Below are 23,394 nucleotides of genomic sequence, written 5' to 3'. Positions count from 1 at the left end.
CCTGTGGCAATTTTGAGATTCGTGGGAGCCCTGTGTAGTTATAGTGCGCATATTTTCGAACCAGTTTTTGTGTCCTAGGAAATAATTTATATTAGTCTTTCCTAGTGAAAAGACTTTTCTAGTTTTATGTGATAGAGACTCTTTACCTTTCCTTTTTTCCTTAACAAGATTCTAGAGTTTCTGTTAAACCGACTCGACCAAATATAAACAAACTGGTAATAATAATACAAATCATCTGCAATATGTTTTCACTCTCGATGTCAGCTACAGAACACTAAATTATTAATGTCTAAATAATTAATGAGCGACATCTCAGTCGTGGATATTAACTCTTAGATACTGCGGTTACGGTTAAAAGTCTCTTCAAATACTTCACAGTGTACGGGAAACGATGCGTATCTCGAGGAATTTTCAAGAAAATGCATGGAAGTGGATGTTGGTTACAACAATCCTCAGTTGTTGTTTAACGGAATCATATGGATCGCTAGCTAGAGGTATGCTTTCTCTGTTAACGGTGGCTTGAACAACAACCGCAGTATTTTGGAAGGTCGGCTAAAAAAATAAAACAATGATTAGATAATAATCATGTATGATATTTATTTATGTTACATTCTGAAAATTTCCTTACTTTCTAAAGTTACCTTACTTATAAAACTCAAACTTAGATTGCAAAGAAAGTAGAATATTAGTTATTTGTTTTGTATGTGTAAGCTTCCGATTGGCTGCATTTATCTTTTTGGAATGGAAATAACGTTTTAGGTTGGGGTGATCACATCAAGTGGCGAACATACCTGGATGGTCTTGAGGAAGCTAAAAAAAGGTATAATAGTAGGATAATCAAAATTAAGAGGGTCGGGTTGTGAATGGGGATGTGATATTTGTGTCACAATTTTCTATTTTAAGATCAAGCTATATCCCTGAGCCCACATAACATTTGGCGGCAGGGGATTTTAAAACCCATTCCCGTTGTTGGGGGGGAGGGGGTATTTAACAACTAACAAACCATCCCCTATACATAAGCAACCTACCTAAAATAAATCCCACAACTCTTGCTTAATAAATCAACCCATATTTGTTTGAGCCCCTCCTCCTGTTTTGCAAGATACCCTGCACTTAGATTATTCAGGTTCCGTCCTTCCATGCCCCAATGAAAATGTCTTTATTCTTTCCTTTATTGTCCTTATTGGGTTACTGTTTTGGCTATGCACTTCACCCTGGTTGTCTTGTTGCATCTCTGGGCCACAGCAAAGCTGATGATGTCACACTTTCATGGTGGTTCACTTGTCTTTTTTCTTGCAGTGGTAAACCTATCATGCTGGTCATTCACAAAACATGGTGTGGGGCATGTAAAGGTACAGTTTCTCACCCTCAAGAAAGGACATTATGAGGGGCAGCTTTGAATAATGCTGGCCTTCCATAAAAGAAACTGTTAAAAAAAGGTGAACAAGCTTTGTATAAAATGTTTCCTTTCAGCTTTGAAGCCCAAGTTTGCAGAATCCACGGAAATTAGTGCACTTAGCAACATGTTTGTTATGGTAAACACAGAGGTATGTGCCAAAGGGATGAACTTTCAATTTTTAATTTAAAAAAAAAACACAATATTTTCCTGGTCACCCACAGGATGAGGAGGAGCCTAGAAACAAAGAATTTGTTCCAGATGGTGGTTATATTCCTAGGATATTTTTCTTAGGTGAGTAACAAGCAGCATCATGTAACCCAACAGAGCTGCAAGTCTATTGTTTATCAGACCTGATATGCAGGGGCGTAGCCAGAGGGGTGGCCCAGGCCCCGCCTTCTAGCAGCCAAAAATACAGTAAATATATGAGACATTATCTAAAATTGCCTTAAAAGGGCCTTTAGAGCCCCCTCCTGTTAAAAATTCTGGCTATGCCGCTGATGAGAATATGTTTTCCCTAAGCCAGATCATTTTCTCTCGTCAAATACCGCAATATTCATGCTCCAGACAACAACCATATTAATGGTTATAACACAAAATTCTGTTTATAAAATGTTTATAATGTGCTGATTTGAAGTTGATCTCTTTAGATGCCTTTGGAAATGTTCAGAAGGACTTCTACAATGAATTTGGTAATCAGAAGTTCAAGTATTTCTATGGAGATGCAGAATCAAGTATGCACTGTTTATATTTAGACAATTTCATTACAAATAAGCATTGCAGCAAACTTACACATCTATCAGGTATATTTTAAATATATATTTTTTCTTTAGTTGCCCGTTCAATGAAAAAAGCAGCTGCAAAAATGGAGGGAGGACTACGAGTAGGAGATGAGCTGTGAAAGTAGATGTACTGTAGTAGGAGTAGAAATGAGCTTTCAATAAAATGAACTTATTTCTATATGTCTGAGTACACATGTTTACTCTTGCTTCTATCCAGAGGACACCAGTTTCCATTTCGTAGTATTGCCATACATTTTTGTGAAGATAGAAATATTTTATTTATTTATAGAAATTACCTAGATATTTTTACAATTTTATTTCTACAACACGAACAGTGATTTGATTCTAGCAGCTTATCCTTATCCCTTGTCTCTCTTCAGTCCATTGGTTATTCTTTAGAAGCTTGACAACTTTTTTTTCTTCAGTAGCCTAGCTAAAACCTTGGTTTGGTTGAAGCTGGTATTTCTGAATAACAAGAGTAGAAAGAAAAAGTGTTAACAAACCTCAACATGGAAATTCTCTGTATAACATCATTTTCTTACAATTTTTAGCCAGGGACCATTTTCTCTAAGGTTACAGTATATCTTGCCCTAATCCATGGGGACTTTATAGGTGACTACCGGCTACTGGCTAGTTCTTGCAAATTGACAAGTCGTCAATTAGTCAATTAGCATTTAGTTCCATTCCCATAACTTTTTTTGTCATGTATGTTTCTATATGCAAGCTGATTTTAGTCCAGGGGGAGGGGGTACCCATCAGCCATGGGTTTCACCTGTTTGAATACCATGCTGTATGGTATTGGCTGATGCTGCTTGTGGTAATGCACAGTTATGCGTCATTCGCACAAACTTTTGCCAACATGCTGCCAAGGAAGCAGGCAATGTCACACTATTTGCAAACATTTTACCTTTATGGAACCTGTTGTCACTTCATGGTAACAAGTCTCGCACACTCGAGCCGGCTTCTTACTGGCTGCAAGAGTTACTGTTTTAGAGGTACAGTCTGAGCAAAAGATAAGTCTGCAAAGAAAATATGTACAAGTTAAATAAGGATGAAATATTTTTCCCCTGGAAAAATAATAGCTTACCCACAGTTCCGGCAATGGTGCTGAAAAAAAAATAAAAGCTGGTTAATAGGCTTTGTTACAACTTCTGTCATACTCTTTAAGACTCATAACTAAAATCTAAGAAAGAGTCTTTTATGTAAAATTCAGGATCCCCATTAGACTAACATGCAATTATTTTAGTTCTGTTGCATTTGATACAATGAGATGTACAAGATTTGAATCTTTGAGCAATCCATACACATTGATTTTGTTCTTGGAAGACAGGCATAACCTTCTGGCATAACCTCCCATCATGAACACAACAAGATGAAATGACCTTCCAAAATAATCACCATAAGATGACACGAACTTCTAAGATGATCACAACAAGTTGACCTTCCAACATGAACACTTCAAGATGACATGACCTTCCAACATGATCACCACAAGATGACATGACCTTCCAACATGATCACCATAAGATGACACGAACCTTTTAGACGATCACCACAAGATGACATGACTTTTCAACATAATCACCAAACGATGATTTGACCATCCAAAATGATCACCACAAGATGACATGATCTTCCATCATGATCACGATAAGATGATATGACCTTCCAACATGATAACCACAAGATGACATGAACTTCCAACATGATCACGATAAGATGATATGACCTTCCAACATGATAACCACAAGATGACATGAACTTCCAACATGATCACCACAAGATGACATGAACTTCCAACATGATCACCACAAGATAACATGACCCTCCACCATGATCACCACAAGATGAACTTCCACACGAACACCAAACGATGATTCGACCTTCCAACATAATCACCACACAATAATATGACCTTCCAACATGATCACCATAAGATGACACGAACTTTTCAGACGATCACCACAAGATGACATGACCTTCCAACATAATCACAACACGATGATTTGACCTTCCAAAATGATAACCACAAGATGACATGACCTTCCAACATGATCACGATAAGATGACATGACCTTCCAACATGATCACCACAAGATGACATGACCTTCCAACATGAACATCACAAGATGACATGACCTTCCAACATGAACATCACAAGATGACATGACCTTCTCAAAAGATGACATGACCTTCAAACACGAACATCACAAGATGACATGACCTTCCAACATGAACATCAAAGACAAAACGTCCTCACAAGATATCACCTTCAAATAAGACCACCAAAATACATGACTTTTTTCCTTTCTACTCTCAAAAGGCGATACCCATAGAGGCTTACGTTCTTCCAACTACCGTTTGCCCTGCTTTTTTTAAACAGGAGTACTTTGAATAACAAAGGACATATGAATGCATACCTTTCTTAGGGTTATTGAGAAAACCTTGTCACAACTATTACAGTTTGTGACGTCACTATCTTCCTCCCATCGCCGTGTGCTCATTTGGTTATTCAATACCTAGACAGTGAAGCAGAATATTTTAGATTAATAAATCATTCAAGCAGCTCGTACACCGCCAATACAAATATTTGATGAGTTGACAGATAAAACATGCAGGCAATATACTTTCTAAATGCACCAGGAATATATACTAACGGATGTCAGTGCATCTAAAGTTGCAAAAAAATTGCAAGCGTAAAAGTTGATAAAATGCCTCAAGTGGCAGGGTGTAAACTTGTTTATACATTATACCTTAAAGCTTAATAAAGTAAATGCATCTCGATACAAAAAAATCATTCTCTGTTATATTCTCATATATCCTCTGTTAAAGTGGAACAGCCATTTAGGTATAATTATTCACAAGAGTATTTCAAAGCATCTTAGTGGTCCAGCCGCCATGCATGTACAATGAAAATGAGGGGGGAGAATGGTTAAAAAAAAAAAAAAACAAAAAAAAAAAAACAGAAACACAGAGATTGTACGGCACAGATATTTTTCACGTTAAAATCCTGAAACTTAATTGTCATTGTGAAAATGTAAGCAAACAGTTAGCATACCTGAAGGTTTTGGTTCTCTTGTGTCAATTCCATCATTGCTGCCTTTGAGTCTTCTAGTTGCTTTTTTAACAACGCCTGCTCTTTTCTGAGCTTCTCAATGCATTCCTCGTCGGCTACACACCTAGCATGGATGGTTACAAAAAAACATTTTATATTTCAGAATTATGTCAGGCATTTCGGAGATGCTGAAAAGAGAGACACGTAAATTAAGATGCTGAAAGAGACGCAAATTTGTCAAAACGACTCATTTAAAAAAAAATTTTTTTTTAAATCGCAGTAAAAGTGGTTTAATGGACTACTAATACTATTAAATATCAAACATACCTTTCTAGCAGCTTTCTTCTTTCATCTAGATTACTTTGCACTGTTGCTTCTAACACTAAAAGACAAGATACGGATTCTGAACAAAGACGTAGTTTTATTTTCATTCGCGGCTTTGTTACAAGAGCATTTCGATTGATGTCTTCAACAACCATGTTAAAAACTTGCCTGCAATTTCTACTCTCAGTGAGTCACTATTTTTCATTTCTTCCTTGTGTTTGGCGGCGATCTCAGTGGCTTTCTGTTCACTGGCCTCGGCCTCTGCGCGCGCAGCACTCATATTCTCTGTCAGTGAAGCGATCTGAATGTTAAGCCTCGTTTCCATCTCCTCCATCTTCTGGGCTTGTTCTTCTTTATCACGGGTCTCATTGGTCTGAATTTTAGCAAATGAGAGACCAGCATAACATTATTTGGCATTGCTAGCTAGATGTGCTTGCGTAACGTGGCATAGTTTGTGGAACAGTGTTGGCAAAAATGCGAACATCGTGGAGAAACTTTGATTAAACAGTGCCAGTATTGTCAAGGAAAGGTTAAAAAGGAAGGTTAAGTGAGCGAGGTTGGACGATGGTGACATTGTTTGCACGAAGTGCTTTCTGATCCTGCTGGCTTCAAGGAGCCAATTTCAGCTAAAGTATTTCAGCCTGAAGCTAGGTGCTCTCTCTCACCAGTTTAGTTTGCATGGCTGCCGTCTCTTCTTTAAGTAACATCTGCACACGTTTGGCAACTTCTTTGCTCTCTTCGAACTCTTCACGGGTCTACAAAGTGCAGTAGATGTCAAGAAATTGAAAGTTTATTTCATTATTGTCTACGTTTCTTACAAAACAAAACATACAAAGTAACAATAGACTATTGACAACAATATACAACAATTTTATCAGTCCCTGAAGAATTGACTACCAGGTTTGGTATATTATTAGCCTGCGTGCAGGCGAACTTGACCACGCGAATAACCATGATTTCAACTTTCTGCACGAAGGCTAATGGACATAATATAGCTTCTAAGTACCCCAGACTTATTTGCCATATCACAATAACAGACCGTTTTTGGCATCTAGGAGTTAATGTCAATTTGAAAAGTCAGATCGATGGCTCTTCAGTAAGATCTACTCTACGGCTCGTCACAGAACGCTGCAGTAAAAGTAAAAGCCGCTTGTCTATAATTTACCTTGTTCAGGTCTTTCTCAGTACTTGATAACTGATTCTCAATAGCCAACTTTTGCGTTATAAGAAGCTGGAGTTTGTCACTCGCTTCCTCGAGTTCCTGTTGAAAAAAAAATTGACAATACCCACTAACGTTTGACATGGATGGAAATCCTACATGACGGAAAAACATGACGTGACGCTTCCAATAAGCCCATTTAACATCGAATAAGGCGGGGAATTTCTCTGAGTACTTAGTAACTTATAGCAAACAAAATATCAAGTGCGACTTTTTTTAAATTGATGCGACTTTTTGTAAAGTGTCATTGAAATTTGAGCTTTTTGTCCCTGAACTGATAAAAAGGGCAATGATGATCGAGGAAAAATTATCTTAAAAACCAAAATCTGGTTATGTGCACTTCGGCCTCACGTTATTTGTGTTTTGAAAATCTGTCCGTAATACAAGGAACCTATAGCCATTGTAAGAAATTGTGTCTTCTCTCTCTATCTGGAATTGCGCGTTTTCCAGGTTTTTCCGTCATGTCTGGAAATCCGAGAAACGTAACCTAAGGTATGCATAACAAATACAGAAACCTAATGAAAAGAATTTGCTTACTTTTTCTTTTTGCTGTCTGTCGGCCTCAGCTTGTCCAACCAGTTCGTTGATACGATCTTCTAATGAGCCCCTATAAGAAATCACAGCAAAGAAATAAATACCGGAATTGTCCAAAAGACGTTAAAGGGGCTTAAACGTTTTAGCTCTTCAAGCCCTGAATGCTTAGTAGAATGGAAACTACGTATCCCACGAAATTTGTTTAAACGAGTCGCTATTGACCTGACACGTCGGACAATCGAAATGGTGATTGTGGAGTGCAATTAAATGGTGTTTGCAAGAACCTAATTACTTGTTTGAGGATCGTAGAAAATATCCAACTTACTTCATCGAGGCAAATGCTTCCTTTTGGCTTTTCAACTCTGTTTCTAATGCGTCCTAGAAAAAAGAATCCATTGGAGACCATTACTCATGATAAAACCGCATTTTTTTAACAATGTTATTGAGTATTGACCCAAAAGGGTCTGCACAAACGGAACCACATGCGAGGTGCTGCCCCTAGCTTCTAGGTACCCCAGACCAGCTGCCCAATACTCGTTTCTGGCGAGCAGCTTCAAGCAGCTTCATGGCAGTTTGGAAATTAAGATCGATGACTCCTCAGTAAGAACGATGTCTCCTCCAGATGCTGCATGATAAGGGACTGTCTGACATAGTTGCGTTACCTTAGGCATTGCGTTACCTTGTCAGATGTCACGCTCTCAAGGGTGACTCTCGTTGACTGCAGCTCATTCTCAATGTTCATAACTTGAGTCTCAAGAGTATTCTTAACCTGCACATAAACAACAAGAAAGTGTACTGTCTGTAATGACATAGGGAGGCATGATGACAAAAGACGTAATAGAAGGGGAGGGAGCTAGGACAAAATAATCTACTTTAAAAATTCCTGATTGAGCACAGGCAGACGACAGGGAGCTAACCTTCGCTGTTTTAATAAAGTTTAAATTGTTTCAGAGCTTTGCGGTGTGCTGTTGATTTAGATGTTAAGTTCGTATGTGTATTTGGTCTGCGGTTCGGAAGCCTGGCGTTGTGGGCGCTTTTTTATTAGCTAGCGAGCCCAACGGTTTTTTTCTAATGTCACCATGTAGTAGTAGTGTCAAAATAGCAGGCGATTAAAAAGGCCAAGTCAAAGATAGGTAAAAGCTACCATCCTGCATCACACAGCTTGCTATGTTACCTCATTTAGTTGCTCAACCATCTGCCGAAGGTTCGCTTCAGTTTCCTGAGCGTTTAATCTCACGCGAGACAGCTCCTCTTCTGACGAGCTGATCTGCTCTTGAAAATCCTGCATGAGCAAGAAGATCGTTTGTCATTGAGACTGAGCGATGTTGCACGAACCTAGAAAACCGATAGGCGACGCTGTGTTTCTTGACATACTTACTCTTAGTTCAGAGTTGAGAACCAGCAACTGAGACTCCAAATTACAGAGTTTGGTTTGTTCCTCCTAGAAAAACAAAGTATTAAAACAATGAGCCACATATTCTACTTACGAGTAGCGGAATATCAGAATTATTAGCAGAATATAGAGCGCAAAATGATGTTATTAGTGTGTAGGACTTTAAGACTTTGGTGCGTGTGTTGGGCGATCTATAACATTAGGGGTAGCGATGGGTAAATCCGAGACTTGCCGAGGCGCCGAGAACCGCGTTTCAGAATCCGAGCCCGAGACTTTTCTGGTCTCTTAACAACCGAGCCCGAGCTTTTTTTTTCTTGCTTGTTATCGGATAACTTGCTCGAGGCATAAAAAAAAGTTGAATAAAAAATTAGTAGAGTTATAATACAATCTTGCTACATTATCTGTTTAGAGCGAAAATGCTCGAGACTCGAGACTCTAAGAAAAAAAAAAAAGAAAAAAAGAAGGGGAAACCAGTAGCATGACAAAATAAAACAGATCGCTTTAAAAAAATCCGAGACACCGAGATCGCATTTAAAATATCAGAGACTCCGAGATCGCATTTATAAAATCCGACACACCAAGATCGCATTTAAAAAATCCAAGACACCGAGATCGCATTTAAAAAATCCGAAACACCGAGATCGCATTTAAAAAGATCGCATTTAATAAATCAGAGACACCGAGACCGTGGTAGAAAAAAAAAACAGGCTCCGTAAAACAACAACAACAAAACGAGACCTCGAGACTTCGAACATTGGGCTATAACATGTAACATGTATAACATTTTCAACCATAACTTTGCCATAACTTCACGCAAGAGTTACCTTTAACTGGGTTTGCGTCCGACATAATTGCGATTCATAATTCTTACAGCTCTCGCATTCTTTCTTTAATTCAGCCTCCAATACCTGTGAAGCAAACATATAAAAGCTTTAACATGGCTTGCGTATTTCAAATCAACAGAGCCTTTTTGGGTAAAGCTCTTTCAAGAGTACATTTGGGGTGTTGTACACATGTCACTTACGATATGGTACAGGGCATTTCTCAAACATATTTTTTTTCTGAGTTCTTTTTTGGAGGAGACAACCAGGATCCATCATTATATTATTCTACTCCTTGCCTTTGTTACTACTTTGGACAGGCCGAAAACATTACTTTGGCATAAAACACGGAAGGGTCGCCGATTTCTTGAATATGCTAGAATAAGTTATGTCATGGCCAAACATTTTGCAGAAAAAATTGAGGCTTCTTTCAGCGCAATAGCCTGGAGTTGTTCTCCTTGTCACGCACAAACGGATATTCTCACCTCCACACGCCTCTGTAGTTGCGTTAGTTTATCTTCCTTCTCTTCAAGACATTTTTGCATCTCATCCAAACTTATTTCCTTTTCTGCGATCTAGGGTGAATACCATAAAACAAGTCTATCATGTAATAATTAATCATCTGCGTTACATATAATTGGTTTCTTCAAAGAAACGTCTTCTGCCAAACAACCACTTCACAGTGTTTTAATTTACCTTTGTACTAAACTCGTTTTCCATCGCCACGACCTTGTTCTGATGAGCCTGCACCAAGAAATGTTATCAGTAGATTGCGATGGTTTTAATATGGCTGGCCAGTAGTTGTTTTACATGACTCAATTATACTCAAACCAGCTTCAAAATCACATAAGAATCTTTTCATCCTTGTTGTATTGAGTTTCTCAAATGTATTACGATTAGGATCCAGTATTAATATTGAAATCTTTATTTCATATTCTTATTCGGCTAACAAATTGTAAAAGGAGCTATTCGACAGGAATACGGAGGACAATCAATAAACCTGTCAAGAAACAGTTAACGCATCAAATTTTTTAATAATTCTTACCGTTCCCAGCTCTTGCATTCCTTCCTGAAGGCTTGAGATTTCTGTATTCAATTCATTGATCTAAAGAGAACATACAAAGTCGTCACGTTTATAGTACATCGCATGTATGTAGTAAACGTGTTGTTCCTAGTTAGTTTGAGCAAAACTAGTTGCTGTAAAAAAGGATCTACATTTTAAAACTAAGCCGTCATAGTACCTTGTCTTGTAGTTCCTTCTCACTCTCGAGTTTCTTGGCATACAAATTCTAAAACAAAAAAGATCAAAGTTCGAAAAAAAAAAAACTAAAGAAATAATTTAATAGACCTGGATGTTTATTTTTTGCAAAGATCTAAAAAATAACGCTAAAATCAAGTTCAACTGTGACATCGGGCCTTTGTGTTACCTTTGATTCTTCTAGCTTTTCTTTCACGTTCTTTAGCGTTGTCATGAGTTCTGATCTCTCTTGTTTTCCGGCAGCTTCCATGTTGGACATTTGAAGCTAAAGAGATTAATTCCATCATTGTCAGGTGTTCTTCATGCACAGGAGGCCAGTTTGAGCTGCAGTACCAAAATCGGCAAAATACCTTATTGTCCTCAAATTCCTTGGAACTTCTTTCAAGTTCTTGATTCTTTTCTTGTAAACTCTATTCAAAAATTCCAAAAATATATATAAAAAAACTTTTTGATCTTAGAAAATTCATCCTACATCTTTCTAAAATTGTCATGACTTAAACACAACTAACAAAGGAAATTTTGACAAAGTACTTTGCAGGATCATGTAATACAGTAAAAACACATGAATAAGAACCTACAGATTCAGAACCTACAGGCTGAAATTTGGCATTTTAAGAACCCGTTTTATCTTATCATTCTGGCAGGCAAGAATAGATCCTTAATCAAAAGATCAAATGTTTTAACAAGATTCTGATTAACGGTTGATACCAAGAGAGAAAAGAAATAAAATGTTTGGTGTATTGAATACTATAGTATAATTCAACATAGGCTTATATGTTGGGTTCAGCAGTAGTGACTGTTATTTTTCGGTGTATGAGTATGTTAACAACTTAAAACCAATTAAGAACCTAAACAGCCTGATTTTTCAAATGGTACCCAAATTAATAAAAACTTATTCAGCCTTATCTTCAAAATTCGAGGTTCTGATGTCTGTGGGTGTTTATTGTAAGCATTAAACAACACAGCATTTCTGGGCTCATGAAAGATTATCTTTTATAATGCTGGTCCGGTTGCCACGGGCTTTAAACAAAAAAATGCACATATAATGGAATTACGCTGTGCAGTATAAGTGTTTATTTATTATTTAGTACTCCCGTTTGGTAAAAGGCATTCAATTAGGATTTAGCAGACGCTGTTTAAGTCTCACTTGGTTAGCTAGAGCCAGTTGTCTGTCAAGGTCTGCTTTCTCCTCCCGTGTGCTTCCCAATTCGGTTCGAGTGCTGCTTATGATATCTTCCTATGAAAAAAAACCCCTGATTCTTTTATAGCTAAAACATCAACAACCTCAAGTCGCAAAAGGCTAAAAGCTATTTGAAAACTATTTGATCAGGGAAAAAAAGTCCAGAAATAAAATTTGAGCAAGCCCTATACCAAGAGCAAAAGCAAACACCTAACTATAACTTTTCAAGGGAAAAAACGGTATAAAATACGCCAAATAAACGCATATTTTATAAGACAAGAAATAAGGAAATCATTGAAAGAGAGTCTAGCCTTCGTGACAGAGGTTTCTTCAGGAATCATGTAAAACAATACCCACCTTGAGGCGACTGAGCCTATCCAAAAATAAGATATTTCAATTTGCCTCCATTGCCATTTGTTCAAAACCCTATTATCTATGCACTTAGAGCTATAATTAAAAGTACCTTTTCCTTAAGTCGAGTGTTTGCCGTGGATAGATCAGATCTCAATTGACTTATGGCAGATTCCAGCTCCTTGACCTTGTTTGAGCTCTCCTCTCGTAACTGTAATTGAGATTGATAATAGTCATACAAAAATTCATAAAAGGATAACTGTTGAGTATGCTGAGATTCTGGTGACCTCCAAGTTATGGAAGATAAAAAGCAACAATAATATTCGATAAAATTCACCCTCAATCCGTAACCCATCTTCTCATCTTTATCAAGTTTAGGACTAGAAGAGGACTCACTGTTTCCAAGTCCTTCTGAAAGGTAGATAGTTGTGCTTCTTTGCCTTCTAAAGCAGCTTTTGCATTGTAGAGCTGTTTCTCCAAGGATGACTTTTCATTGTGACTCTTTTGTTCAAGATTTGTAATAGCGGATGCCTAGAAAAAGGAAAAACAAGTTTGATAAAATTTTTTTATTACTTCCGATCATATGCACTGAAGCACACTGAAGCCCCTACCTTTTGTTGCAGTTCCTGTTCAAGTTTTGTGCAGTTTTTGTTCTTGTTTTCCAGCTCCAAGGTTGCTGACTGGACCTTGGTCTCCGTCTGCGCTTGCAAGTCACGAATTGCACTCAGATCCTCCTTGGCCTGTTAGTGCACAATGGTAAAGATGACATGGCGTTTCTACAGGTTGTTCGTCAATAATCGTCAAAACGGTTGTTCAAAAGCTTATATCAAGTCTCCGAGCGCTTGACTTGCAGACAACTTCCAGCCCACTAGTATACTGTAGATTCTGTAGACTGCTTCAAGCGGGGTACAATAATCAACCAGTGCAAGTTTGCCAACGCTCTTGATTTCAAACACCCAATTGTTGCTTCAGTCAGTCAAATGCTGCCAAATTTATAAACTCTTAAAAGATCTACAACTTGAGCTTTGGCCTATTGAATAAATAGCTTTCGACATTCGCAAAGGTAATGTATAAAAGGAATTCGTCAAATAGTAAAATCTCAATAACCTAGGTATAAGTAATGTCGCTAAAGCATAGAACCTCAGCGGTTTTATAACATCCCCCAAATACAGTTCTAATGGGTTGTGATTATCAAATAAAATGAGGAATTCCCTAACACGGAGAACAAGGTTATTTACCCGTGCGTGTTGTTGCTGTAAAGCACTCAACTCTACCAGTCTATGCTGCAGTGAGTCTTGAAGTGAAGTGACCTGCTCACTCAAGACGTTATTTTCTGCTGATTTAGCGGCTTCCAGGGCAACTAGAGCATCAGACTACAACAGAAAGATGGAGGATACTGATTAGACTAGCCAAAAGATACGCAAGAGAAGAGAAGAAGAAAGAAAGAACTTCCAAGAATGAGAAGATGATAGGAAGTCCAAAATGCCTGTTACTAGTATAGCGCTAATAATAAAGGCTCCTCGCGTTACAGAATACCCATCGGATAGATTCCGACTGATCCACGTAGTTTACAATTATTAGAGCAGGTTAACACTATGTACCTAGAAATGGATTTGAACTCGGGTTCACTGGCTTGATAACGTGAAGCCAATGACAGCGTGGTCTCTCGGAAGAGCAAGAATTAAAAGGAGGAAAAAGGAAAAGGACATTCCAGAGGATACACAGTAAGATGGGAAAGAGGAAAATTATGAACGATGACCCAAAAGTTATCAACAGTTCGTATCAGGGTAACCAAGGGAGAACAGGAATAGTGTTCTGTTAAATGGTAGAAAAAAACATTATAAACCATGTAAAATAAGAACAATACAAATCGATTTTTTTGCGACTGCTACATACCTTTTCCTTCAAACTGCTTTTTATTCTTGCATTTTTCTGGGTCATCTCTTCGATCTGCCCTTTTGCCTCCTGAAGCATCGTCTCTAGTCTGGAGCACTGTTCCTTTGACTTAGCCAGTTCTTCCTCTACCTGAATGGCATATGGGCGACACTTTAACTTAAAGGGTTCTTATTTAACTCAGTTAACACATTCAATACATCTATGAGACAGACAAATCCCAATCACTATTTTTATTGTATCAACCATTGTCATCACCAACAGCGTCAACACACAATCAACATCATAAACATACTGATCATCACCATCATCATCATGATTTTCAACATTTTTGTTATTAACACCACTGCAACCACCACCATCATCATAATAAACAACACATCTATCACCATCATTCATAGATCCGACGTGAGCACAAATATCCAATAAGAAAGCAGCAAATAGAAGACAGCGAAGTGCAACCCAAATGTCCCACAAAATTCCCACAAATTGTAGAACATGTCGGATGAGGTCAGTAAGTCCTGCTCTGATTTTTCTAAAATACAGACTTTATAGGGGTTTTACTACAACTTGGAAAATAAAACAAAGTAACCTAACATGATGGAAACTTGTCTTGTTGTCCAAGCTCGGTGAAAATCTTGTGAGAATGAAGCATAGAAATAGATAACTACGAATTTGGTTGTTGAATGGAAATGGCACGAATCCAGCTTAAAATACAAAACTTTGAAATGATACGATAAAGCGGTGCTCTCTTCGGTGGGTACCATGTGTTTATGTGTTTTCAAAAGCTATTTTTGTCAAATTGCAGTGATTAAAGTGGGGGGAAAAGAAGGGGAGAAAGCCGAACTCTCTGTTTATGTCTGACTTCTAACTATCAAACACAAATTTAATGGTAGGGCACTACTCTTGTAGGTGGTTTGTTTGCATTTTGTTTCTCGTTTCTTCGTAGTAAATTTTACCTGTTTTTCACAATTTGAGTCCTAACTCTACACTAAAAGTGGCCGATCAAAGAAAAACGGGGTAGCACTTTCTACGCTGCCCGGAAAATGCTTATTTGCTTGTCCATATTCGCAGAAAAAATATCTCAATCCAATCTTTTTCGCTGTTGATTGACGACTTTTGACTTTTTGTGGGACATTTGTGGGACCATATGGCTGCTATTGCACCATCTCTTTCCTGATTGGCTATTCGTGCCCTCGTGATTGACATATCGAATCTATGAATTGTCGCCACTGTCATCATTATCATCATCATCATCCGCATCATCATTATAACCACCATCATCAGCACAATCATCATCATCATCAGCAGCAGCATAATTACCAACCTTGTTGTGTTGTTGGTGCATCTCCTCCAGTCTGGATGAGCTCTCCTTGAGCTGTTTTTGGCTCAGCGCTTGAGCATCACTGAGCCTTGTTTGAAGGCTTTCATTCTCCTTCTTCAATTGATGTATTGCAGTCTCTGTGCCCTCGCCTGCCTCGATCTTCGCCATCAGGTCAGCACGCTCAAGCTCAAGCCTTGACACATCTTCTTTCTTCTCCTTTAAGCCTGACTCTAATTCAAGAACTGTTTTTTCTCTGATAGAAAAGATATGTTGCAGTGTAAGAGTGAGAAATCATATACTAAAATATTTCTAACTATTTCTATTGTGCAGCAAAATGTAAGTCATTTATATTGGTTTGTGGATAAAATATATAAATCTAATAAAAGCTTTAATAAAGGCTAAATTTTACAAAAAGGCTTTCATGAAAGGTTGTTACATTAGTCATCCCTATAACTCTCAAAACACAGTCTATTGTTGCTTTGTTTATTTCTTAAAGTGGAAAAAAACAATAGAGCAATGCCATCAGTGGCAAAAAACCATGGAACAATGTCATCATGCTTGCAGGCATGGAAATGAATTCTGTATTCTGGCTTCTTCTAAATCCATGAGCATCCCAATATTTTCCTATCTCTACCCTCCATTGTTTGCATGATAACCACTTGCACATACCACTGAAACAAGTAGGCAAACCTTATATATAGTATATACATTTCTAAGATCTACCTGTTTTCAAGCTGTCGCTTGGTCTCCTCAAGCAGGTTCTGCAGATTACGGACCTGCTGGCTTTCAGCTTCTTTGGATGATACCTGGATGACATGACAATATAAGCTAGCTTACAAATATCTTTTGTGCATAACTGGAGATTTCTCATTGGCCTCTTGATCATCACTTTTTGAGGTATTATACTAAAACTTTCAATTCGCCATGTTACTGAAATGGAAATATAGATTCTCCTAATGATGCCTTTTTGGTGATCTCTTTTATGGTGATACCGGCAATAATAAGAGTTCTTTCTTGGCAATAATAGGTAAGGGCATATACATAGAAGTTTAAAGCAGAAAAGGGTGACAAAAAATTTTGATTTATTTTTTTTTCAGTTTCCAATTTACTTACTTCTTTGTTCAGCTTCCCTTTCAACTCTTCATGCTGTTTTTGTAGATATTCAACAAAACTGTTCTTCTCCTTAACAAGTACATTCGCCTGGGAACAATGGGTTGCTATTAATTGAAAATACTAATCTATGCATGTGAAAAACTAAAGACGAATACAAATATGTTGTACAAATACAAATATCAAGCTGACAGAGCCAGTGAGTCTGGAATTCCAGACATTTGTGTAAACTTTTAAAATAGGAACATAGTGAAAATGACTTACTTTTGCAATTAATGCAGAAAAATTTAAAGTAGGCATAGCCCTATCCCTTCATCCCTATTGTCTGCATAACAAATACCTTACATTGTTGGCTTGGTCATTTAACGCTACCTTTTCCTTCTTACCTGGTTGAGATCATGCTGCAAGCTTATGACAAGTTGCTGCTTCTCCTTGAGCTGCTCCTGTACTTGCCTTCTGTTGTCTGTCGCCGCAGACAGTGCCGTCTGAAGGCTGTAACCAAAAATGCATAAAAGGTGTTTTAAACTTGAAAACTGTTGTCAATTAGAGTAGCAAAAAACAAAAAGAACCTACAATGCCAACCTTTGGACCTGTTCAACTTTTGAACTCTTCTCTACTTCTGTCTCTTTTATTTTCATCTGCAAACTGATCATTTTTCAAAGTATTACCATTTACATTGTTATGATAATGTTGGTTGTTATGATGTTGGTATAATCATTATGATGTTGTTGACAGTGATTATGGGCATTTTGATGTTGTGGTTAGTGGTGATTACAAAGGAGATTAGTATGCTAATGGTGGAGAGAGTGCGCATCGGATATATCTGATGATACTTAGAATCGGGATTATGATGCTGCTACTGATAACAGGTATGATGCAAGTGGAGTGAATAGTATGATGATATATGATTATGACACAACAACGGTAGAAATTTGTAAGGATATAGGTCATGATTATGACCAGTACATGATGACATTGTGTGGATAAGCAGCTTCTTACTTGTTTAAGTCCTGCAAGGCGGCATTGTGCTTGGTCTGTAGTTCTTTCTGTTCCTCATCCTTTTCCAGTTGTAGGGTAGACAGCTTCTGTTCCAAAGTGGAAACCTTGTTTTCAAGAGCCACCACATCATTTCCAGAGGGCCTAAAAGGAGATTAAATCTTACTATATCAGAATGATAATAAAATCCTGAAATTCCCCTTATTGCCATACACATTCCGGTTCAAATGCCCTAAATTGTCACTGTCCCTTCTGGAAATATTGCAGTAAGCATAAAACTTTTTTTTTGAGGGGGTGTTTTATTGTTGCAAAACGTTGGATGAGTTATAAAACTGTTACTATACTGACAATAACATTTTATGTCCTTTTTACATTCTACCAAAGCAAGAATACCTAATAATCTTGGAAATGTGTTATGTTCCATGTCTTATACTCCAAAAGGGGATTGAAGGCAGACATTATTTTATAAAATTATAAAAGAAATAAGGGGATTTACAGAGCTTTATAGTATAATTGCATGACTGAAAGAAAAAAAAAGAGAGGCACCCTAAGTATGTCACTCACCTTTGGGATATCTGGTGTTCAAGATTTTCAACAAGTTGGCCTATTTTGTCCAACTCAGCCTATATTAGAAAATAAATGATCCCCACATTAGCTATGATATAAAAACAAAAACAAGTTCAAATTACAAGGGAAGTCAGTGCACATACAGAATCTACAACAGACCGTTAATCCAACAATCTTCTCTTCAGCAGATTCTCTTTTGGATCGTTCTTCTTCAAGCTTTGATTTCAGACTATCATTCTCAGAATCCTATAAATAGAAGAAATATTTAACACATAAGAATCAATACTGATGTAAAAAATATAGCATTAAATATAGCACTTATACAGTTAACCAGGTTCTAAGGGCTTCACATTTAAAATCCTATTAAGTATATATAAAACATGTCTCATCTTGAAAATGAGGAACACAAGCTTTTAAGTTCACATATGTTAAGTCAAATTCAGGGCTGAAAAACAGAAAGGTCCTATCCATGTCTCGACTGGGAATCGAACCTGTTTCAGATGAGGTGAGAGGCTGACGCGCTTACACACTGGGTCACCTGTGATTCCTGTACTATTCCCAATGTACTCCACACACTTTATATATTATTTATTCTGAGTACACCTGGATTAGGCTGGTAAATCAGGTGAAATAGGTGTCACTTTATAACTCAAGGTGTATTTTCATACCAGTTGTGCAACTCGCTGTGCAAGTGTCAAGTGCTCACTCTGGCTACTACTGTGTGCCTCAAGGGACTGTGCTAGTTCCACTTTCAGTTGACCAAACTCTGCCATGGCTAAAACAAATCAAAAACAAAATCAATTCTTCATAGCTGCCACTGTATGAATGTAAAATACAGTTTAACTGCACATATTTTAGCACTTGAAGACATTTTTGGCCAAACACAAATTTGACCTCACCTAAACTAATTGAAACAAAAGGTTTCCATGACCAGGGCTTCTGGAATTACGTGGAAAAAAACTAAAAATTACGCGGGATTCTCTGCTAAATTACGCGCTAGATTACGCAGAAAATCAATAATTACGCACTAAATTACGCGGGATTTTGCAATACATGTTTCTTTAAAAAAAACAAATTTTGCTGGATTCTTTACTGAATTACGCGCTAAATTACACGGAATATCAACTGTTACGCCCAAACTACATTTTGTACCTAAGGAAAGCATGAAATAACTGGAAAATGTTCATTTTTTGCGCGAAAATATCTTAGGCAAGTTTTCATTGGCTCCTAGCCACCAGCCAATTAAAAAAAGGTATTATATTATTAGTCCTAGGCCTTTGCGGTTTAGCAAAGAACCCCTAGTCATTTTATTTGTTTTAGAAATTCAGTTCGAAATATCGCACTCTTACGAAGAATATCTGTCTTTTTTTACGAGAAATAGAGGTAAGAACCCTAAACGAACACATCAGCTGTGCACTTAAATGTTTTGTCTTTCAAAATTTAGCCAAATTACGCGGGATTACGCGGAAATTTGTGGTTTACGCAGATTACGCGGAGAAAGCCAAATTACGCGCTTCCACACAAGCGCGTAATTCCAGAAGCCCTGCATGACTTTCCATGATTTTTGCTTATTGTCTTTCAAACTTATACGAATAGGAGGAGGGAGGGGGAGGACTCTCAGTCTCGAATGGTTAATTTAGAGGTCTGGGGTCTACAGCATATAAGCCAAGATGGCATCAATAAGCATTCAGTGCTACATACTTCCTTGAACATTTCTTTCTTTTTCTTCAATCAACCTCTTCTCAAAATCTTTCCGCATTTGTTCCTTTTCCTAAATAACAAAATATTTACCATTTCAAATTTGGTATCTTGATTTATTATTTGTATCATCATAGCAGCAAAAGAACAACTGGTAAACACTACAGGCCTCTAAGATTCAGAGTTTGAAAGAATACTTAAGTAAATTATCGCAATTGGGTGAGGGAGAATTTAGTTTGGGGGTTTTGTCTGTGGAACCCATGTGCTAACCTGTTCAACTTGTTTTTGCTGATCTTGCAATGCTTTGTTCTGGTTGTTGAGTTTTTCCACTTCATCTTTGAGAGCAGTACTGTACCACCTTTCCTCCTGAGTAGACATGTACAACACATTTGCTGGATACGTGACAGAGACCAACAGTGTGACAGATAGAGACAGACAAAGGGAGAGACAGAAAGACTGCTGAATGGAAAGACAGATAGACAAACACACCTAGGCAGACAAAAATATTCATAGGTAAACCATACCTTCAGAGAAGCATTTACATCATTAAGCTCTTGCTGTAAATTAAGAATTTCTTGAGTTTTATCCTCTAGCTCTTTAAGATGAAGAGAAAGACGAGAGACTTCAGATTCTTTACGAGGAGAGCTATCATCATCAAATGAGATAAGAGAGCCTTCGTTTGATTCTGGTAGTTTACTTCCAGCTTCAAGCTGTTCAGCATGTGTTTCCTAAAGATAGAAATTTAATAATTATACATTTAAACCATACATCTAAATAGCAGGCTTTCTGATAATTCATGGAAAAATGCAAAAATCATGTGGTTCTGAGGTGTCAATTGCAGAAAGTCCCCGAGAAAATATGTATAACTGTTGAAAAACCATGAAATATTTTGAAGGGTAAATATGTATACTGTGGAAAAACCAAGAAATATTTTGAAGGGTAAATATGTATAACTGTGGAAAAACCGAGAAATATTTTGAAGGGTAAATTTTGTTGATAACAGTTTTTTCTTGCTGTCTTAGGCTTCAAAAAGACAAGAAACTTATGCTGAAATAAACAATCTTGCAGGAAATTTGCAGAATATTATGTCTTTCCCAAATCCTTTACAAGTTTAAAAATGTGTAATTTGTGGGAAATTTGCCTCAAAATAATAGGCAATTCAAAGTGAGGTTTTTAGCAACATTCTGGAAGTCAATTTTATGAGTGTTAAATAAAGCAAATGGAACAGCAGTTTTGATTTTTCTCCTTTTAAAGAGTGGAGGAATGCATACATCTACTTATACCTTGCATGTGAAGGGGAGGAAGGGGGAGGGGGGGGGGGTGGCTGGTTTCCTTTTCTATCAATTTAGTGCTAGGTACAGGCACACTTACTGGAATAAAATCCTGACTTGCACTGTGCTCTAGATCAAAGTGGGACTGCAATTCTTCAGCAGCAAAGAAGCTTTTGTTACACATTGGACAAATAAAATCCTGCCAAAAAAATACAGCCAGGAAAAGTCACTTTTCATAGTTCTCAAAATCCTTTAACACCGTAAAACTTCAAGGCCACGAAACTTGTTATTTGTGTCTGGGAAGCCTGTGCTTCCCCAATCAATATGGCAATGGCATAACTGCCATTTTGATTTTTCATAGCTAGCTTCAAGCACAGTTGAATTTTTATCCCTCACAGCATCCCTAAGATTAATGGCTGATGTGTCTAGGGAATAAGGTTAACAGGGTTAATTTGTTCTTGGATTAACACTTACTCAGTACCAGGTTATTCTAAAAAAAAATAATAAATTCTTACACTTAAAGATGTAGCCATAGCCTCTTCCTCAGCGTGAGCCATAACAAAATGGATCTGAAGGGCGTCCTGGGACTCAAATGCAAGCATGCAAATTGGACAAATAAAACCCTGTGGAATACAAACATGTGATTAAATGTAGAAACTTGTGACATTCAAATGTAGTCAGCAAGCTGGCTATTGTTCTATGCAAGAAGAAAAGCACAAAAAAGTCAAGAAGCAGCACCACACTGCAAAATTCAATCAACATAGAAAACTGTAGTTTTTATCAAAATGACCAATCTAAATGAAAGGCCATAAGAGTTGGAACACTCATCTCTAGTTCATCGAGTATACACAAAATAGGAATTTAATGTTGGACTGGAGCAGGTAATGCTGCTCATTTTGACCTGTTTACTAAGACAGGTGTATGAAGGTGACACGATGGTTGAGACGTGATGGTGTATACCTCTTAGTATGACAAATGATAGAAATAGGAGACGTGATGGTGTATACCTCTTTGTCTGACAAATAATAGAAAGGTATGGATCTGCGCACCTCACACAGTCATAGACATTATATTTGTTAATCTTTCTATTAGAATAACCCAAGTCTTTGTGGGGCTTGGGGGTTGTTTCGGTTATGTGTATGTAGAGGTAATAAAAGTTAAGGTGTCTAGCATCTATCTTTTATAAAATCATTCAGCTGAAATGGCCACTTCTAAGCAGTATTAATTATTTTTCGAGGAAACAAAACAAAACATAATCATTATAGAGCTTTCAATATCTAAAACACATTTTTAAAGTATTTGATAATAATCATCCATTTGTATGAGTTCCACCTGAGCGAGGCACAACTGGTCCAGGACTTCTCGCTAGAATTAATTGAGTAATTCTACAGAAAAAACAAAATAGGAATCTAGGATACTAACAAAAGAATGCCAAAAGTTTGATAGTAACTTAAAGAGGAATAGTTGTTTATTTTGCATTTACGCGCGAATATGAAATAATCGTCAATAGATCCTGTGAAACATGAGAACTTTTCGTTTTACTATGATCTAGAAGGCGACTCACCGATGTTTCCTCGGTAACGGTTCTGTCTGCACGACTTGTATTCTGTTACAACAAAAAACAGTGTACATGATGCGTCTTTCTTTTCTAGATTGAGCAAAACTCCAGTCAAAGTCACGCAAATCCAAATTCAAGTGTGCTTCTACGTAAAAGCTGACCTTTTCATCGTCCGATTTCTCTGCATTGTCCTTCTTTCTCCAGCGTTTAAACATCGTGGAAAAAAAGAGTTCTGAAGTAGATTATATAAGTGATCAGAATAAAACAATAATTGCGGCAAATTAGAGTGGCAATCAAAATAAAAGTGTGAACAGAGAAAAATAATAGCCCCTCCGTCCAACACAAGGCGAGGTTTCTCAGCCTAACTAGAAAGGGGGTCTGGGGCGAGAAAATCTGAAGCGACGGGTGGGGGGGTCAGACAGAGATGCTGGTTTTCATAATTTTTCATATTCACTTTATATCTTGAGATTTCTCTGTCTGCTGGAAGCTTGCCATAAATAAGAAAAAAAAAATTATCATTGTATCTCATTAGATCTCCGGAGAGCATATACTCTTTGACAGTTCATGGGTTACAGACGGCCTCTATGCTGGGCATCTCTGGTCGGTTCAACAAAGATTTATGATAAGTATCATGAGAAGGGTAAAAAAGCAAGGAGCAGAAAAT

General features: G+C 37.5%; 2 protein-coding genes across 5 annotated transcripts; one reads left to right on the top strand and one right to left on the bottom strand.

Annotated features, from left to right (window-relative positions):
• The first annotated feature begins 37 nt into the window (after window positions 1–37).
• On the top strand, window positions 38–2,358 carry LOC5515850 (thioredoxin domain-containing protein 12). Of its 2 annotated transcripts, XM_032385734.2 has the most exons (8): window positions 46–215; window positions 379–494; window positions 760–820; window positions 1,300–1,352; window positions 1,474–1,547; window positions 1,621–1,690; window positions 2,047–2,130; window positions 2,230–2,358. In XM_032385734.2, exons 2-8 carry the CDS (start codon window positions 392–394, stop codon window positions 2,295–2,297), a joined length of 513 nt encoding a protein of 170 aa, XP_032241625.1. In that variant the 5' UTR covers window positions 46–215; window positions 379–391; the 3' UTR covers window positions 2,298–2,358. The 2 variants fall into 2 exon arrangements, with proteins under 2 accessions (XP_001635954.1, XP_032241625.1); XM_001635904.3 differs by having other exon boundaries at window positions 38–494.
• Window positions 2,359–2,431: 73 nt separating this feature from the next.
• On the bottom strand, window positions 2,432–23,092 carry LOC116620132 (early endosome antigen 1). 3 transcript variants are annotated; one of them, XM_032385723.2, is made up of 43 exons: window positions 22,892–23,092; window positions 22,737–22,778; window positions 21,688–21,795; window positions 21,273–21,371; window positions 20,426–20,629; window positions 20,172–20,267; window positions 19,905–19,974; window positions 18,872–18,978; window positions 18,363–18,449; window positions 18,201–18,259; window positions 17,640–17,780; window positions 17,214–17,285; window positions 17,027–17,132; window positions 16,644–16,730; window positions 16,254–16,336; window positions 15,534–15,783; window positions 14,210–14,338; window positions 13,552–13,686; window positions 12,925–13,053; window positions 12,710–12,844; window positions 12,426–12,524; window positions 11,930–12,019; window positions 11,133–11,192; window positions 10,952–11,047; window positions 10,766–10,813; window positions 10,570–10,629; window positions 10,221–10,268; window positions 10,010–10,099; window positions 9,528–9,611; window positions 8,689–8,751; window positions 8,485–8,592; window positions 7,990–8,079; window positions 7,636–7,688; window positions 7,314–7,383; window positions 6,723–6,818; window positions 6,223–6,312; window positions 5,726–5,930; window positions 5,561–5,615; window positions 5,237–5,357; window positions 4,599–4,697; window positions 3,266–3,285; window positions 3,086–3,197; window positions 2,432–2,643 (listed from the first exon to the last, which is right to left on the bottom strand). In XM_032385723.2, the coding sequence occupies exons 1-43, from the start codon at window positions 22,943–22,945 to the stop codon at window positions 2,608–2,610; spliced, it is 4,086 nt and encodes a 1,361-aa protein (XP_032241614.2). In that variant the 5' UTR covers window positions 22,946–23,092; the 3' UTR covers window positions 2,432–2,607. The 3 variants fall into 3 exon arrangements, with proteins under 3 accessions (XP_032241614.2, XP_032241615.2, XP_032241616.2); XM_032385724.2 differs by having other exon boundaries at window positions 17,223–17,285; window positions 22,892–23,091; XM_032385725.2 differs by lacking the exons at window positions 19,905–19,974; window positions 20,426–20,629; window positions 21,273–21,371; ... (1 more) ...; window positions 22,737–22,778; window positions 22,892–23,092.
• Window positions 23,093–23,394: the final 302 nt, after the last annotated feature.

Source organism: Nematostella vectensis, chromosome 1 (assembly GCF_932526225.1).
Source record: "Nematostella vectensis chromosome 1, jaNemVect1.1, whole genome shotgun sequence".
NCBI classification, from domain to species: Eukaryota; Metazoa; Cnidaria; class Anthozoa; order Actiniaria; family Edwardsiidae; genus Nematostella; species Nematostella vectensis.
The sequence above is the reverse complement of the archived record's forward strand: the minus strand, read 5'-3'. Positions and strand labels throughout refer to the sequence as shown.